The sequence below is a fragment of the Diadema antillarum genome, unplaced genomic scaffold (assembly GCF_040938485.1).
Source record: "Diadema antillarum isolate AM-2024a unplaced genomic scaffold, OU_Dant_1.0 seq00000343_RagTag, whole genome shotgun sequence".
In the NCBI taxonomy this organism is placed as follows: Eukaryota; Metazoa; Echinodermata; class Echinoidea; order Diadematoida; family Diadematidae; genus Diadema; species Diadema antillarum.
In genome coordinates, this window is record NW_027271355.1 from 735066 (window position 1) to 752982 (window position 17917).

General features: G+C 36.7%; 1 protein-coding gene across 1 annotated transcript; it reads left to right on the plus strand.

Annotated features, from left to right (window-relative positions):
- Window positions 1-4920: 4920 nt before the first annotated feature.
- LOC139730907 (uncharacterized) lies at window positions 4921-15156 on the plus strand. Its single transcript, XM_071641784.1, has 5 exons — window positions 4921-5310; window positions 6686-6755; window positions 7986-8051; window positions 10085-10209; window positions 13387-15156. The coding sequence occupies exons 1-5, from the start codon at window positions 5199-5201 to the stop codon at window positions 13503-13505; spliced, it is 492 nt and encodes a 163-aa protein (XP_071497885.1). The 5' UTR covers window positions 4921-5198; the 3' UTR covers window positions 13506-15156.
- The last annotated feature ends 2761 nt before the right edge of the window (window positions 15157-17917 follow it).

Below are 17917 nucleotides of genomic sequence, written 5' to 3' on the forward strand. Positions count from 1 at the left end.
ATCTTTACCAGACTGTGCTAGCTGTGCAATGAATGGGACAAAAAGTAGGATGTAAACCACTGGAGCAACAACAGTGAAGGGATTATCAGATTAAATTGAAATTGAGCATGTTCTATTAACACATTCTGTACATGATTAATGCCAACCTTCAAAGCAGTAGCGTTATCCTTTCAAAAGTTATCAGACTTGGAAGTGAAGAGTGTGCAAAGAGTTAAGAAATAAAAAGGGGCCTCTAAGATTACCTGATCTCACTACTCTACAAAAAAGGGTTGTAGAAAAACTACTGAAAATGCACTTTCCCACTCATTTTATGATCCCAAACTTAAGAATAATGTAGAAGAAGGATAGCTCTTCAATAAAATATGAAAAACTAAATATTGACTTGGTTGACCCGTTTCACCTTTTTAAGGTCCTTACGTGAAATCAAGGGGTGCGACTTTTTGTTCGTTTTGTGATGCACGGTCACAAATGGTATCAGATTGATAATCGAATACAGTGCACTCCTGTTATAACGAACACGGTTATAACGAAATTCCGGTTACAACGAAGTAAAAATTCAGATTGTAACATTATCCACTCTTTTGTTTTTTATTGTTTATCTGTTTGGTTATAATGAAATTTCGATGTAACGAAATAAAACTGCCGGTCCCGAGGATTTCTTTATAACCGGGAGTCCACTGTAGGAACTTTTCTCTGAGAGTCCACTTGTTATGTGTCAGAGGGCTGAGGGTGGATTTCATTGTGGTTTGTGAGCTGTACCCATTGACTATACCAAATGTTTAAAGGGATGGTACAATATTGGTGGAGATGAGAATTGGGCTTTTAACTTTTTGCGAGATACCAAGAAAACACTTATGATATGATACAGAGCATACCATTTTAAGAGGAATTCAAAGTTTATTTGATGAAAATTGGGTTTGGAATGACTGAAACATCCAAGAACAAAGTAAAACTAAGCGATCGTAATGAGGTTTGGGTCCCACACTTTATTAGAATCGCTCTTTTTTGGATATCTCAGCCATTTCAAAACCAATTTTCATCAAATACACATTGAATTCCCCATAGAATTACATGCTCTTTCATGTTTCATAAGAGGTTTCTCATTATCTCACCAAAAGTGTTAGAAACCTGAAATTAGGTCTGAACCAAAACTATACGATCCCTTTAAGTAATACAAGCATGGTTTTGGAGAGCAAGCATTTGTAGGGCATAGGACTGCCCTTGACTGTTGTCATACTGTCATATGCTGGTTTCTGTTGACCATTCAGCTTGGTACTTCCAAGGAAATACAGCTTGCTGACACATGATTAGCACACCCTTGTGAGGCACCCCCTTGGTCATTTTTGTGATTATCATGTTTCTTCAGTGCTATGTAGTCCTGTGTATTGATAAGCTGACATGAAAATGGTGTTTCTTTATAGTAAGGAACAAATTGATAAGAAAGAAAACTTGCCATTTCCTTAAAGCCTCCTTTTATCAAGGTACCTCATAACAGAAATGACCAAATTTAAAAGTCAGCTGCATTTCACTGATAACAATGTTCTTGGACACCGTCTTTGGCATATATTGCGTCACAAGGGTAAAGACAAACAATAGATTCACCCTCATTTTAAAATACTCCTCTCATATGCTGTCAAATCATATTTCTTGCTTTTGAAATGTCAAACCTGTTTCACCAAGTCAGTGCTCAATTTTATGAAGTGACTTATCATGTTGATGATCGCATAAACAGCTTTTAATCTAGTACAGTGTAGATGGTTCTACTGGAAGAGTTCGTTTACCGTAACTAGGAGGTACCATTTGAAATGAACTCAGCTCTGTGACTTAGATTATGAAATTGAGGTATTTACATTTATTGTTTTAATTCTAAGATGTTCTTCTTTAGCCCCATTTCCATAAGTTCTTATTCTTTGTAATGCTTCTACCAAAACCAACTGCCCAAAGGATCATTTTAATGTCCCAGAATAATTCAGTTTTTGATTCTTTTGATGTACAATTCTTTTGGTATGACAAATGACTTTATTTTCATTGAATATTCACAGTGAAGTGAAATCTACCAATGGTCCATTCTGTTATGCCCAACTGAGTCATGCTCCAATCTTTTTTTTTAAAAAACAGTTTGATAGATCTGTTAAATGATATATGCAATGTGCTCTGCATTGATAAATTTTCCTTAATAACTTGGTCCAGATGTTGACAGCTCCAAATTTACTCTACAGTATATACCAGATATATTTTGTCGAATTACCATAATGAAATAAGGTGTCACATAGATGAATTGATATAAGAACATCAGCTATCTCTTAATCCCGGTGTCATTTTTTCCTTGTATGTTTTCATTTTTGTGCAATACTTATTGATGTCTGTTAGAGAAGTACTGTGATGTGTCCAGCTTGTAGGGAGAAAAAATTGTGTGGCTGTTCAAATTTGCAATCACCTTGATCAGATATGCATTATATGACTGAAACAAGTGCATGTACTAGTGTTTGATTAAAATCAAAGTATTTGGAAAGCCCTAGTGAACAAGTGTTTTGTTGTGCTACAGTTTTTTTGTTTTGTTTTGTTTTGTTTTGTTTTGTTTTGTTTTGGGGGGGCATATACAGGAATAATTACCAATCTACATCGAAACAAGAAACTCTCTTCTTTCAAATTACATGTTGTTCATCTAGAGGTCGTAAAGAGAACAAAACAAGAATAACAGGAAATTAAATGACATGAACATTTACTGAAAAACTGTTTTTAGAACATGAGGATGCTGCATTTCACTTAATGTACAGTAATTAACCAGGATGTAGGAAGCATGTTTATATGGAATTTTGAAATATCATTATATATACCAAAAACTGCAGTTAATGTGGTAGAAGCCTGACAATAACCAACCAGCTCTGAGCAGTTATGTGGTTGTCATCCTTTGTGGTTGTCACTCCATCTATATCAACTGCATCTATTGCAACGTACACCTACTCCTACTTTGTTATTAACAAAAAGTCTTCAAATATCCTCACTGAAGCATATACATATATAAATTGAATATATATATATATATATATATATATATATATATATATATATGTGTGTGTGTGTGTATATATGTTCCCTGTAACCACTTAACCAAATTGAATGGGGCTTGCTGCAAGAGGTAGGTAAGAAGTTATAATTTCATACCCTGAAATAGCATTACAATTGTTTGATGATTTTGAAAGTTATCAATTCAAAATATGATCGTATATATATATATATTTTTTTTTTGGGGGGGGGAGGGACATACTGTATATAGCCCATATGTATATATGAGTGTGTATATATATATATATATATATATATATACACACATATATATATATATATATATATATATATATATATATACATATATATATAGAGAGAGAGAGAGAGAGATTCACAACAGTAGGTCAATATAAACTCCGTTGGAGACGTAAATTTGACGAATTTTCGCCCATAGGGCTTTGTCAAGTCAATACATTTGACACTTTATTTTGAAGCAGATCAAAATAAAAGATGCGTCGTCACTGTGATGGTAGCGCGTCCATAACAAGATGCGCACAAACACAAAAAGCGCACAAGGGCGCACATAGACAAATAGCGCACAAGGTAGGACGTCACAAAGAAAACTAGGAAGGTAAGGAAAATACAAGAAGCGTACAAAATAGGACGTCACAAAGAACAAAGAGAAAGCACGTCACAATTGCAGATGAGATAGAGAGAAAGAGAGAGAGGGAGAAGGAAACGAAGATAAAAAAGAAGGATTATTCCCTAACGGAGAAAGAACGGAAACAAACATTCAGTCCATTGGGGTGAAGGCAGCCGAGGCGATAGATTAGTTGCCATATGTGCCTGTGCGTGATGTCTTGATTCCGCGGAATTAAAAACACGCGAAACTCTTCCGACCCGGCCAAGCGCGAAAAATTAGTCACGCGAAAATATCCACTTTTACAGTACATAGTTATATCTATATACACATATGTATATGGTATATATGTGTATCATATATATATATATATATATATATATATATATATATATATATATAATTGGTTGGTTAGTTTGTTACTTTGTTAGTTGAATAGTTAGTTGTATGATTATCAGTAACAGCTGACCTGATATGAGGGCAGGGTGGAGGAATCCAAGTGATATTGATAAGAAAAACTGAAGGAAACAGAGAGGGAGGGAAAGAGAAACATTAAGATGGGGAAAAGAGAAGTTGAAGTTAATAGAACAGGAGTTCATTCCTCTGGTAGAAGTAAATTTGTTTCACTTGAAGAAAACAACAACAACAACAACACTGCAATGTTCAAGTACACTGCACAGGGAAATCTAAAATTCTATTCCAGTCAGCTTTGCAATAAATGCAAGTGAAATTGCAGTAAAATCTAACAGAAATAAAAAATATTCAGGTTGTTGTTTGCTCTTTTGTTTGATTGCATATTTCTATTTTGTTATAAGTTTCTCTTTCAACCAATATCATTTTGCATCGCAGAATACAATTCTAAAAAGTTAGCAAAATTTTGATAAAAACTGAATGCTTTGTTTGCAAAGAACCGGTGTTAATGTGAAATTGATTTGGTTATTTTTTTCTGCTAAATTTCTTTAAAAAAAAAAATCATTTCTACTGTGTTTTTTCGTTGGTAACGTCTCAACGCAGCGATAGACAAGTGGGCTCCCATGCCTAGTAGACCATAACAAATAGCACAGCTGCAGCTTTTGTTTGGTTTGGTGGAATTAATCACGCGTATCATCCATCCACAACATCAACAGTGCTACTGCAGTACAAGAGAGTAGCCATACACCTCTGCCAGCTGAGCTGTACGCACTGCGCGCTGGCTGGTAATGGCCGTGACATACATGTGTATAAGTTCATAGTAGTAGTGACGTCGGAGTCACATTATTTTCGAGAGCCAAGTTTCCGAGGAAGGACGGACGGAGGCCACAACCTTTTTGGTATCAGATTGTATGAACCGTTATAAAAGTATCCTGTAATCGCTTGATTGTCTCGTTGTTCGGAACATTATTCTTCGCTGTGCAAACTGAACCCATCTTGCAGTCGCTGAAAGCTCTCTTCGTTCGTACCGTGACCCCGGAGTTCTGCGGCAGTAGTCAGGCTGAAACCCGTACTTGCAACCGTTCGCTGACTCAGAGACTAGGAGTGTCTGACGTTGCTAATTCACCTCGGAGAAAACATGGCGGATGATCATAGAGTTACTGTCAGAACCAGCCGATCGGTTCGGTCTCAACTGTTTGGATGTCATCCATCGTGTGCTTCCAATGTTTGGGCGTTATTGGCATCTATTTGTAAGTGTTTTAGTCTCATTAAAAATAAAAGGATTTAGTTTTTCATGACATAGACTTAACATTAGTGGACCTCTTCCTTTTCTGTTGATACTATGATATGATAGACGTGCATTTGGTATGGTACAAGTAAAAATTACACTAGCTCTTCTAATCTCAGAGAACCGCTAGTGCCAGTATTAGCTAGTCTTGGGAGTTTAGTATTTTCTTTTTCACATATTAAATTGACTGGGACGGTGCTTTTCCTCACATGTTGTTTGAGACAGTGTAATTGTTCTTTTCTGACTTGGAAATGCTAATTCAAAGTAGAATCTACATGTATGTAAAGTCCCGACAGAGGCTCTGTAGTCTGAAGAAGAAGTACCAGTAAACACTCTTTGTTATGTTGAATTTCAGTTTCATTAACTCTATTGTTAATCTGTTCTTTCATACTTCAGAAGTTTGTAGTCGTGTGTAAGGTAGATGAGTCGAATTATACATTGTACAACATGTATTTCAACATTCAATGGAAACTTACTGTGAACAGTATAAACTCTGTCATTGATGTCAGGTACCGGTATCAGACCTGATTAGCATTGATGCTTTTTTTTTTTTTTTGGTATACATTTTGTCAAGTGACATTATCAGTGCTTTTTATTATTATCAATGCTAATTATTGTGTCGTTTTGAGTTTATTTCGGACTACAAACTTCAGTGTCAAAAGAAAAATCAAAAGAAAGAAAAGCGATCCTCAACACATCAATAAGAAGAATTGCGATAATGAAATATAGACAGAATATCAACCTCTGATGATTGAATATTCCTGCACTGTGAACAGAGAGTTGTTGAGTCTCAAGTATTTAATCATCACTATGTTGTTTAAGTTTGTTATTCATGTTTCTTTAGCAGGCTGTTAATCACAGTTTCTTAGAGCTGTGCTTCTCAGCCAATGGGTCGCAAAGCTGTCATGGATGGGCAGCAGTGCAATGTTGCCCAAAAATGAAACAAAACAACACAAACAATCATATTCCATCTAACTGGGTCAACAACAACAAAAACAAAAAACAAAAAACATACAGTATATAGGAGCCAGAGTGGGCCTCGGGTTTAAAAAAAAAAAGAAGTTTATTTTAGGGTATCATGTGGTCCACCTCTGATATACTACTGTGATATATTTACTGCATTTTAATTATGCTTATAAGACTGTTTGAAAATTCACCCTGTTACTTTAGATACCCATTGGCACATCTCTCAGAGACTCACTTCCACAAACATAGAGTATTCCGCTATTAGAGTGCATTTTGAAATGTGGCTGTATGATACTGTACATGTATGTATGACAGTCTCTCTTTGCAATTACACATTTCATATGATTATTTACTTTTGCTTTTCATTTAAGCTTTGATTGGAGTTGGTGTTTACTTTGTGATGGACAATGCTGCAAAATTCTGGATTTGGGTGTATCTCTTGTAAGTAGCTACATTTGTATTAACTATCTAGATCTTTGCTGCATATACATGTATGATGAATTCCTGTAAAAGAAACAAAACTATGGCACATGGTACTTATGTCAACATTGTTGCTTCAATGGAGCTGGCCCTGTTTCTATGCAATAAACAGATAATTTTTGTATGATTTTGCTTGTAAGACATTTAGTGAATTGAAATCCAGATCTTGCCCAAAGAGTGAAGGAACTTTAAGCTCAAACTCAGTGTTGCTGATAATGTCGAATTTCTTGTAAAGGGTGATGTGATTTTCCTGAATCAGTAGAATGATATTACAGTTGTTAGCAAGTGTCAGAAATTTCTCAACTGTCAGAAAAGATTTTTGTTGAATATGGCTTCAAACAGCCCTAGCATTCTTTTGCTGAAAAATGTAAATACCTCCCCCCCCCCCCCCCCATTGGAGTATCTTGATGGATCAAGATACCATAGACTTGACTGAACATAAACAGTATAAGAACTTAGTTATTGTTTTGTTTTTCATGTGTTTGTAAGGTTTTATGTCAGCAAGGAAGTTCAGCTACAAATGAACATGTATTTATTGCTAAATTTATCTTTACTTGAACGATTCAGAAACTTGTATAACAATGAATGTGCTTTCCAATATGTCATGAAATCATGATTGATGGAATTCTTGGTTAAAAATATTGCTATCACATACATAACTATGAAAGGCTTATTGTCAGCCAACCCTGGACTGCTTTTTGGAGTAGATCATCTGCATTTTATTTGAAGATACACGTGTGGGAAATGAGGCAAGAATGAAACAAATGATTGCTGTGAAGAAAAAAGTTTTTTTTTTTTTTAATTCGATTTTATTTTATTCTTTTTTTAACCCATTGAGGACGAGTCCTGAGTATACTCGGGCAAGCGTCTATGGGAAATGCGTGTTGTAGCAAAATCAAACCGTCCTCAATGGGTTAAGTATGCATGGAATAGGGAATAATGTGTAGTCAGTTATTTGTACTGGGTACAAGACTGTAGTCCAAAACATGTGTTGGATGCATCATATACCAATCAAATATAAGACAAAATATAAAACGTTATATAAGATAGAGGAGCACAGTGTGTTTAAATCTGAATTTGATGAGAGCCAGTTTGCAGTGTGTTATCTGAAGATCTCTGCATGCTTCTTCCTTCTCACAGAGATTATATTGATCATTGCTTTCCGTTGTGTCATTTCACTCCACTATTTAGTGTTGCTGGAAGCATTGTGCTGCTTCTTGAAATATTGACACTCTTCACGTACACAACTTGGTGCAGGTAAATATGCTCTTCTTGTCTTATACCCCGTCACACTTATTCGGAATCAGCACGAATCAAGCAGAACCAGCCGGAATTAAAGATCTTCCAAATTTGTGCCACATTCGGGAGAAAAATTCACATTCTAACAGTTTGGTAGGGAGTGCTGTTCAAATACTTGGAATGGACTTCGAATCCTCCTCGAATCATTCTTGCACTTTCCGAATGAATTAGCTCTCGAATGCTGCTCGAATGTACTTGGAACGCTGTAGGAATATTGAGAATACTGTTAGAATGGGGTCAGAATCTTTAGAAAGCACTTCGAATGCCGCACAGCTCCGTTCGATTGCTGCCCGAAGTCTGATGGTCGGAAAGCGTCTCGCATGCAGTACAAACTCATTTCGAATGCGATCAGAACGTTCCAGGAATGGCTACCAAATATACTTTGAATGTTCACGAATTCAAACAAAATGCAGCCTGAAAATTTGGAAATACACTTAGAATGTACTTAGAATGCAAGACGAATGTCCCTTGTGTGTCAAGATCGGGATGCTCTCCGATAGCGTATAAAATGGTGATTTTCACCAGTCTCAACCCGATCATCCTTGGACCATATTGCTTTACTACAGATTGCTGTCCTCCAGCAAGACCTTCTTGAAAGAGAGTGTCTAGGCCAATTACCCAAGACCCTTCCCGTGACCCTAACCCTACTCCTAATTCGGAACCTAATCCTAACCCTAACCCAAACTCTAACCCTAAAGCTAACCCTAATCGTAATCTTTACTCTAACCTTTTCACTATCCAGTATTCAACTAAGGATAATTGTATGAGCATTTGAGCATTTGAGATATTTTGGCAGAATTTGAGGTGCAACACCGTTCCGATTCTCCCTCAAATGAGATCAGATTGTTTCAAATGCTGTTCGAATCCCGTCGGAATATTTAGAATGCCGTAGGGATATTTAGAATGCAATCAGAGTCCAGATAGAATACGTTTCGAATAAAAATCGATATTTCTCCACTTCGAATGCCATGCTTAAAACATTCGGGCTGGCCACAAGAATGGGCCCGAATGTTTGGAACGCACTCAGAATGTCGTCAGAATTTTTAGAATGCACTTCAAATATGCAGGAAGGCAGGAAGACTTTTCATTCTAATGGCATTCCGGCTCATTCTGCCTCTAGTGTGACGGGGTATTAAGTTGTTGTTGTTTTTTTCATTATTGTAGATTGATAAGCAAGAACAGACATAAATGTTCCAAAGGGATGTTCGAAGATAACATTTTTGTAGGCATCACAAATCATTTGTGAATCCAGAATTAAAACTGCAAAATTATGAAATTGTATTGTAGATTTGTCAATTGCACTGAAAATGTCTTTTTTCTACCATTTGCCATTTGTTTACATGAAAGTGTTTTAATAGTGATGTCATCTACTAAGGATGATCTTCCCATGGGAGAATATCCTGATCCACTGATATGTGAACATATTTATCCAGTTGCTGCGTAATGTTTGATGTAACCAATACAATATTGCATGTTGTAGGGGCTTTCCTTGTCCATGTACACTTTTGAGGCACTGTAGTGATTTTACTATTGGCATTATATTATGCGAAGTGCATTGTATATACATTACAACTTTGTATGTATGTTGTCAGGGGCAAACACAATACAAAGTGCTTGTATTTCTAATTGTATGGATTTTTATTAGTTTACTCAGATGAGCACCTTGCCAAAAATCTTGTAGTAAAAGCTCCCATCTAGATTTGTATTCATTTCCTTAAAAAAAAAAGAAGAAAAAATCTGCATTTGAAATCTCTGCAATACCTGCAGAAGTTTTTATATAAAGATATTTCTATAAGCATGAAATTGATATCAGTGGACCTACTGTTTGTATTGATGAAAAGAAAAATTGCAAACAAAGCCACTTCAATTTTCTTGTCCATTTCTCATTTATTTCTAAAGTTTATGTCCCATATGAACAGACATGTTGTCAAAATCTATGCCCCTGCTATTTACAGCCCTGTTTGAATCCATTTTTGTTCTCATTGTTTCAGGCAAAGCTGCACAAAGGCTATCAAGGCAATGTGGTTTATTGACACATGGAAGAGGGGACTGGTGTACATCATCATGGGAATTATCTGTTTCATCCCGTTTGGTGTGGACCTTCGTATACTCTGTGGTAAGTAAACAAACTTTTTCTTTCAATACACTTTATTGGTGCTTTTGATTGTAATGACTTGTAGACATACATTGCTCATAATGGTATCAAATGAAACTCAAGTAGGGCAACATGTAGTAAACAAAATATCCTCATTTCTTATCTTGATGCAGAAATGTGCAAAAATTCCTCGCAAATGATATTCGCATTTGCAGTATTGCATACATACAGTTGCACATAAATCTTCCTTTTATTCCAGAGCATGAAAGCCAGTCAGACATCATGTCAACCTTAGTCATGCCCTTACCTCTGTCTATTCATCTTTGAATCGTTCCCTGTGTAACATCTATATTCTGTTACCTCATCTATTAACCCCCCCCCCCCCTTGCTTTTCAGCAGAATAATAGTATAATATGTTTTAATGCTCTAGTATGGTTTTGGAGGCCAAAAGAAAGTGTTTCAAGAGACTTTGATACTGCTTGATTCTTTAAAATATTCTTCCCAGTGCTTTACACTGGGACACAGTGTCATGCAATGTGATTATGTCATATGTTTGGACAATTGCAATTACCATGACGACAGCCCAGTTCTCATGACCAATATACAGTCAAACCTGTCCATAGTGGCCACCCGAGGTAGACGAAAAGAGTTGCAGGTTATCTGACATTTTGTGTGTATCACATGCATGCATATGTATCATTGTTGTATACAAGTATTATTTATGTACACTTATGCATGTGTTCCTTGCATCGAACAATGGCATTATTGACTGAGATATTGCACACTGGTGTGCATACAGTAAGCACGTTTTTCATGAGTCATTACTATGCCTGAATAGCAGGTGAATGCAGGGCTGGTTATGACTGAATTGTTTGCCAAGCATGACCAGCATGGCTGCAAGCAGAAAAACATGCTGAATTATCAGGACTTCAGTGGCTCTGTGGCTGATGTACACAGGTTAAAATCTACCGCGGGAAACGAAATTGGCGGACATAATTGGCGGCCACTATATACATGGTCATTAACGTGGCATTTCTCGGGGGGGGGGGGGGGGGGGGGGGGGGGTTAAGTGGTTGCTGTAGACAGGTGGCCACTAAGGCAAGTTTGATTGTATTTCTTTTGCTGAAGTAACTAGGTAAGTTGTAAATTTGTCTTTGAACAGCCTTTGTAGTAAAATGGAGGACCTACATAGTGATGATATAAGTCGTTAGTTCCAACTTTGTTCCAGCTGGTGTATGCTTAGGCTTTCTCTTTGCAAATTTATAGCTCTTCATCAATTTCATTTTATCATGTACCGACTGCTGCTTCAATATAAAAATAGTTCAGTGTTTTTTATATCAGTGGCAGTATAAAATGCGAATCGCAAAATGTGCAAGTAATTAGCAATCATTTAAGAAGGAGTTAATGTTAATTCCACGTCCTTTCTCATCTCACAGCACAGAATGTTGTCACATCACAGACACATATTGAAGTACAACTGCACAATAACCTGCATGCACAATATGATTGTATGTAGGGTATACGTTGGGTATATTGAAGCTCTGAGAGTGCATGTATGGCCAGTGGAAGGAGAGCCAGATCTTAATGGAAACAATGGAATACAATACATCATGTGAACTTGTGATAAACTTAGCTCTGATATCATGTTACAAGGACAACGTGCCAGGAAACTGGCATATGCCTGTTCGTCTGTCAAATATGCTTAGGGCCATGTATGCATAATGGCAACCACCATGCTTATCTAACCTTTAGCAGGGGGCTGTCCGAACATACAGGACTAAATCAATGCATTCATGCTACCACACAGTTAGCTGACCCCCTTGATAAGAACATGATGACAGTTAAAATACCAAGTGGTAGTGTACCAGCATCTCTGTTTGTGATAACTGTTTGTGTGTAATGCTTAATTTGTAGCAGGCAGGATATTGTGTCTAACTAGTGGTAGGTATAGTTTCTGAAGGAATTGTATTAACTTCATTGGGAAATGTGCAGGTATGCAGGCTAGTGTACAGCAGTAGAAAAGAAGCAGTTCAGTTTTTGCTGTATAATGAGCTGGTCTTTATAGGCATCAATCGTATGCAGCCATTTGTGACACAACTAATCTTCAAGGCAAGGTTTTTGTAATGTGGTAAAAGACATGAGTCATGTGATTGACATTTCATGATGTCCATGTAATAAAAAGGTAAGCCATTCCACCCAGAAGGAGGCTAAAAGGCAGCTTAAAGACACTCCATATTCACTTCATATTTAATGTAAGACTAGAAAGAATAACTTTTTAGGTCAAACAGTGAAAATTCATCAAAATCAAGCAAAACAAATAGGAGTTATGTTATTTCAAACTTCAACATACTTTCAGTAAATAGTGTTTTGATCACAATCACCTATGCAAATTACAAAGATGAGTCTACAATATATTTCCTTCACAAATCTTCCATTGGTTTGCATGACTATAAAAAATGTTTACAACAAATGTATGAATGAGTTACCAACACAATCACCCTCTCCCTCAAAAAGTTTTTAACAAACTCTTTATTTGTTTATTTTTATTTTTTGTCATGGAAAATCATTTTTCCGGTGGAATTTTGGTGAAGGTTTATGTAGAGGTTAATGACAGACTCTTTAGAGCTCTAACATCGTCACATCTTTTAATTTGCATAATATGTTACTGTAGATAAATGATACTGATGGAACTGAAGAATTCCATATCTTTCTTCACTTTGCATTGTATTTAAATGAAACTTCTGCCACTCTTCTCTTCACTTCTATTCATATGTGCCACCTTTAATGTATCAGAATTTTACTTCAGAATGCAATCAAAGTGTGTTTTGGCAGTGCCAGCCATAGTCAAAGGGAGAAGGAAATTCCGATCAAAGGGCAAAGTACTTTCACAAATTGGAGCATTTACACACTGAACGGGCATCAGCAAAATGAGTTTCCTTTAAAGTGAATGCTTTTTGAGTATTTTCCACCACTAAGATACCACCAACACATGCATGCACGCCCACACAATGCACACACTAGAAAAAAAACTCATACTTTAAAAAAAAAAGAGGTGTGATAGTCAAGTGTTGAAACCTGTCATCTCATAGTAGACCTGATGAACCTGTGCTCCTCAAAATATGTCCAGAAAATGCTTGACACGATATCATCTCAGGTAGGGGTAAATGTTCTGTGCTATTTTATTTGCTTTCTTTGCAGGGATCATGCTGTTTCTGAGTGGATTCCTCTACATCTCGAAGACTTGCAAGACGACGCGAGATCCTGAAGATCGCAAAGAGCTAGTGGAAGATGATGCGGAGCAGCAGAACCAAGCTTAATCTTCATCCCCACACCCCTCATCCCTCCTGTCTACCAAATACCAGTCCATCTCACTTTAGCCTAATGGTCCTGTGCAACTATTCTCATCAGTAGTTTATCTTATTCACTGCTAAGGGAAAGCTGAAAGTTACATCATGTACTATGCGACTTCCATTTGAAGTATCAGTGTCCATCTGGTGCAGAAAAGACTCTTTGTCAACTGTGAAGTGTTTTGAGCCAGTATCAGTTGATGTATGATCATGTCCCTAATTGTGTACCCTGGTATATCAAGCATGCATGTCAGAACTGTGGCATTAAAAATGTTGCCAAAAAGTAGATGATTTGGATAAAGCATTTTAGGGTTTGTGTCACCTTGTAAATGTTTGTTTTGACTTGCTATGCTGACACAACTGCAAACTTCACAACACTTCACAATATTGTCAGTTATGTGTGGCCTATCAAACATGCATGACTCTTTATGTAGTATATGTAGTACAATGCTTTCAGCCTAAAGTTATATGCAGAGTACATTGATGGTACATTTGTTCTATAGAATGAAATGTATGCAATTGTGTGTTGTCATTGAATTATGTGATTCATGGTAAGACAGGCAATAATATGCCCGATGCGAGGTGGATTTGGAAGGTAAACTTCATTCATCAAATTTCTCATAGACTGCTGCCCAAGATTGCATTAAAGTAAGGGTGTTAGCTGAAGAAAGAAATGGTAGCTGGAGGTTCTTAGCAGTGATTTGGTCAAGTGCTGTTGTGTTGGTTTTATTATTTTTTTTTCTGTTGAATGACAATGCATCATTTTCTGAAAGACATGGTTCTTTAAGAGTGAGCAGCTAAGGCAAGTTCCCTTATAAATGTTGTTAATGCTCTCCATATTGTGTAGCCCCCTGAAATGTGACGCTGCAAATGGACAACTGAAAAGAATGTGACGTGCCGGTAGATCGAGGAGGCTGTAGGTGAGCTCGCCTAGTACCTCCTTTGGTAGATGTCCTGCTTAATGACTGTACCTTCATTATAACATGATTCAGCAGTGCAATGGAAAAAAAAATCACCTCAAGTGAATAGTTTTCTTCAGTGGAATTTTTGCTCTACTTTACAAGAATCAGAAAGGGCATAAGATCTGTAAAGATCTCTTACCTGTTGTCATCAGCATAGTTTTTTATTTTTATTGTATTTTATCTTTGCCCTCTTGAGATCAAAAGGCTGTGATTGATACTGTCATATTCTTTCTTCTTTTTTTTTAATGATAAGCATGTATGATGCATGTTAAAGGAGGAATAGTCCTAGGCTTGATAGTGATGGTGTTGTTCTATATTCAGCACGTTATGTTTCTGTGACTGAAAGGTGATACAACGTATGGGTGTATGCAGAGTTTTGTCTGTGCACCTTTAAACTTGGCAATGTTTGGCCTCGGGTAGTCCCATTTGATGTAGGAAGCAGTCTGCTGTATGTTTTATGTTTATATGTAGCACCTGGCACGAGGAACTGTGAGTCAGAGTGATCAGGGGCAGGTGTGGGTGGGTGTGTGCAGCATTACAGAGGTAATGAGTTCTCTGGCAAATTGATCATTTTTGTGTTGATAATGGAACTTTCATCTCAGACAGGGTTTGGAGATGTGCTAATGAGAATACTGAGAGAGAGAGAGAGAGAGGGAGAGAGAAAGAGAGAGAGAGAGATCGATATCAACGAAAGTTTATTTATTTTTAACATTAATATAATATGTTGCTATCCTTGTGACATGTCTTATCAGCATTTTTGTTCGTACACAAACCATCACGTAAATTTGAGAGTGAAAAAGTTGATGAGGGGTAATGAAGTTTGTATGGCCAGTTTAAAGAAATGAAGGAAAAAATTTGCCAATTTGACACATTTAGGATATTTTTATGAATTTTGTCTTTGTCATTATTTCTAACTTGCAGGGATTGTTCTACAAGAACATTTAGGAAAGCTGTCTTGTCATAAATATTACACTCTTCTTCCTTTTTTTTTCCACTTGATCACTGTGATCCAGTGAGAATATTATTCAGTGTAAGAAGTGCAAGACATATATCATGACATGTTGTAAGTATTTAGATCATTTATTTTCTGGTTTGTTTGTATGTTGAGTGCTTTTGTTTTGTTTACAGGTCAAATTATTTCACTGCCTTCATAAATGTTGTCTACTCCAGGTACTATTCTTCACTCTTCCTTTACCTCATATATGCAAATTTCAGATAGAGCGCTTTGAACCCGCTCATTGCTTGCTCTGACAACTGGCATTTGACTATATTAACCAGTTCCATGTTCTCGAGGGAATTTTAGGCTGAATGAGCTAGAAGCTGCAAATGCCGAGAGAAAAGACACTTCAGTCAAATTAAAGTTTGCATCCTCAGTCAATGTAACAGTTTATTAAAACTTTTCATTATAGGAACACCCTAGCGATTACCATTGGATGCAAACAATTGGTGCTTTTTGTATCAAGCTCAAAGTTACATCTCATTTGCACTTCACATACATGTTGATATGGGTTGACTTGGTATATTAGCGAAAAAAAAAAGTACTGCCTTTTATATTTTGATTAAGTATCTGTTCATATATGTATCGTAGTACTGCAATTTTGGTCAGTAGATATGCATGTATATTTTTCAGTCCCTATTACACATTTATGCTCTATGTATATGCCCATTTTGCAAATTTAAAAAAAAAAGATCTGATGACATGTCATTGTAACTTACATAATCATAAGCAACATTGGGAAACAATGCAATTTGATGTTTGTGAGGGTCATTTAATAAGTTATATAGCAAGAAGACATTATTGTACTCATGTTGTAATTAGGAATCAGTAACAATCAAACTAGTGACTATCATGTTGTTGCCAAATTTTTAGTACTCTGTAAATTGATTGCTACTTGTACAAACTGGTCCTGGCTAGCTTTAATTACCAAGGGTATGAGGTTTGATGTGATGTCACTTAGATTCATCACAGAAATATAAGTCTGTTATTTCACTTTTAGGTAAGCCATCAGAAGAAAGTTGTATGTTGATGTAGAGTGGTATTGTATACTTGGAAGGATAATGCCAACTTTTTCTGTCAAACGGCTCAGCATACTCATAACGCAGAACCCTCAATCCTCAAGTGGCTAGGGAGCAATATTTTTTTGTGAGTGCAAAATCTGTCTGCTGCACAAATTTGCCACAGAGTCAAAATCATTTATGACAATCAATTTCACATCTCTGCTGAGCACTCTGATCAGTCATATCTTGGATGAATGAGTGTTTCCTCAGCCAGTCCCTCCTTTCTCCCTTCCTCTCAGAGTTAGTAATAACTGAGTTGTGAACAAGAACAATCGTAAGGTAAGCAACCTATGTTATATGCCATGCAGGTGAAGATGGAATATGCTGTGCAAAGTGTTGCCGGTGATTTGCTGTGTGCACAGTTTGGTGTTATTTCAAGATGCCATGTGTATTGGTCCTTCTGTTACCACCATGAACACACCTATAAGATGCTCCCTGTATGAAATACAGCTTGTATCATTCACAAACTATGTTGCGTGGTGCAGTTATGTGGCTTTGAAGACATTGATAGCTGCTGTTGAACTGAATTATGAATTATAGCAGAGACAGAGAGAACAAATACATTGTAGAAAGGATAGGGTTAAGCTTGATTCTATATAAGGCCAAACATTTTGACATTTCTCTTGTACGCATACACATGCTTGCATTAGGGCAGTTTATATTCCGGCATGTGTGCGCACAGGTAGCAAATTATTAAAAAAAAAAAAAAAAGTCAACTAAAAAAAGTTCAAAAGAATAGCAATTACATGAGGCATATTAAAGTGTAGTAGAAAAGAATGCCAAGATTTTACAGTGACCTTTTTTCCCGAATTCAGTGGTTCCATGGGACCAGGCAATAGACTAAATATTGGCCTGCTGTGTGAGTATGAAACCAGGCATAGTTGTTAAGCATTTGGATTTGCAATGTAAATAGGGCACCGCTAATATGAGAAGTACGTGGCATAACAGTGTATACAAGATGGTAGGATGGTAGAGAATGCAGTTACCCGGTAATTGCACAAGCACCCATGTACTCTACCGCCTAGCTTGATTATGTGCCCTGTAATTGTTGGACTACATCAATTTACTTGTGGGTCTATTATCCCCTTACAAAAGTGTACATGTGAAAAAACAAAAACAAAAACAAGAAAAAAAACAAGAATATGATGGACCAGAATACTGCACCTTTTGTTAATGTGCATATCAAATGACCCGCTAGATTTGTCCAATGAAAACATATTGTAGCAGAGTTACGAGGATGGATACTGTATATCTCAAGTTCAGTATTTCAAACAGTAAGTGAGCATATGCAACAAAGTTGGTAGACAAACATGCATACTCCTTAATATGTGATGTGTATCCTTACAGAAAAGTATAATGGTT

Bases quoted from the DNA above. Each gene is read 5' to 3' on its own strand.
- LOC139730907 (XM_071641784.1), top strand. From the start codon at position 5,199: ATGGCGGATGATCATAGAGTTACTGTCAGAACCAGCCGATCGGTTCGG. The intron at 5,311-6,685 runs GTAAGTGTTTTA...TTTTCATTTAAG, and splicing joins GGCGTTATTGGCATCTATTT to CTTTGATTGGAGTTGGTGTT. The intron at 10,210-13,386 runs GTAAGTAAACAA...CTTTCTTTGCAG, and splicing joins GGACCTTCGTATACTCTGTG to GGATCATGCTGTTTCTGAGT.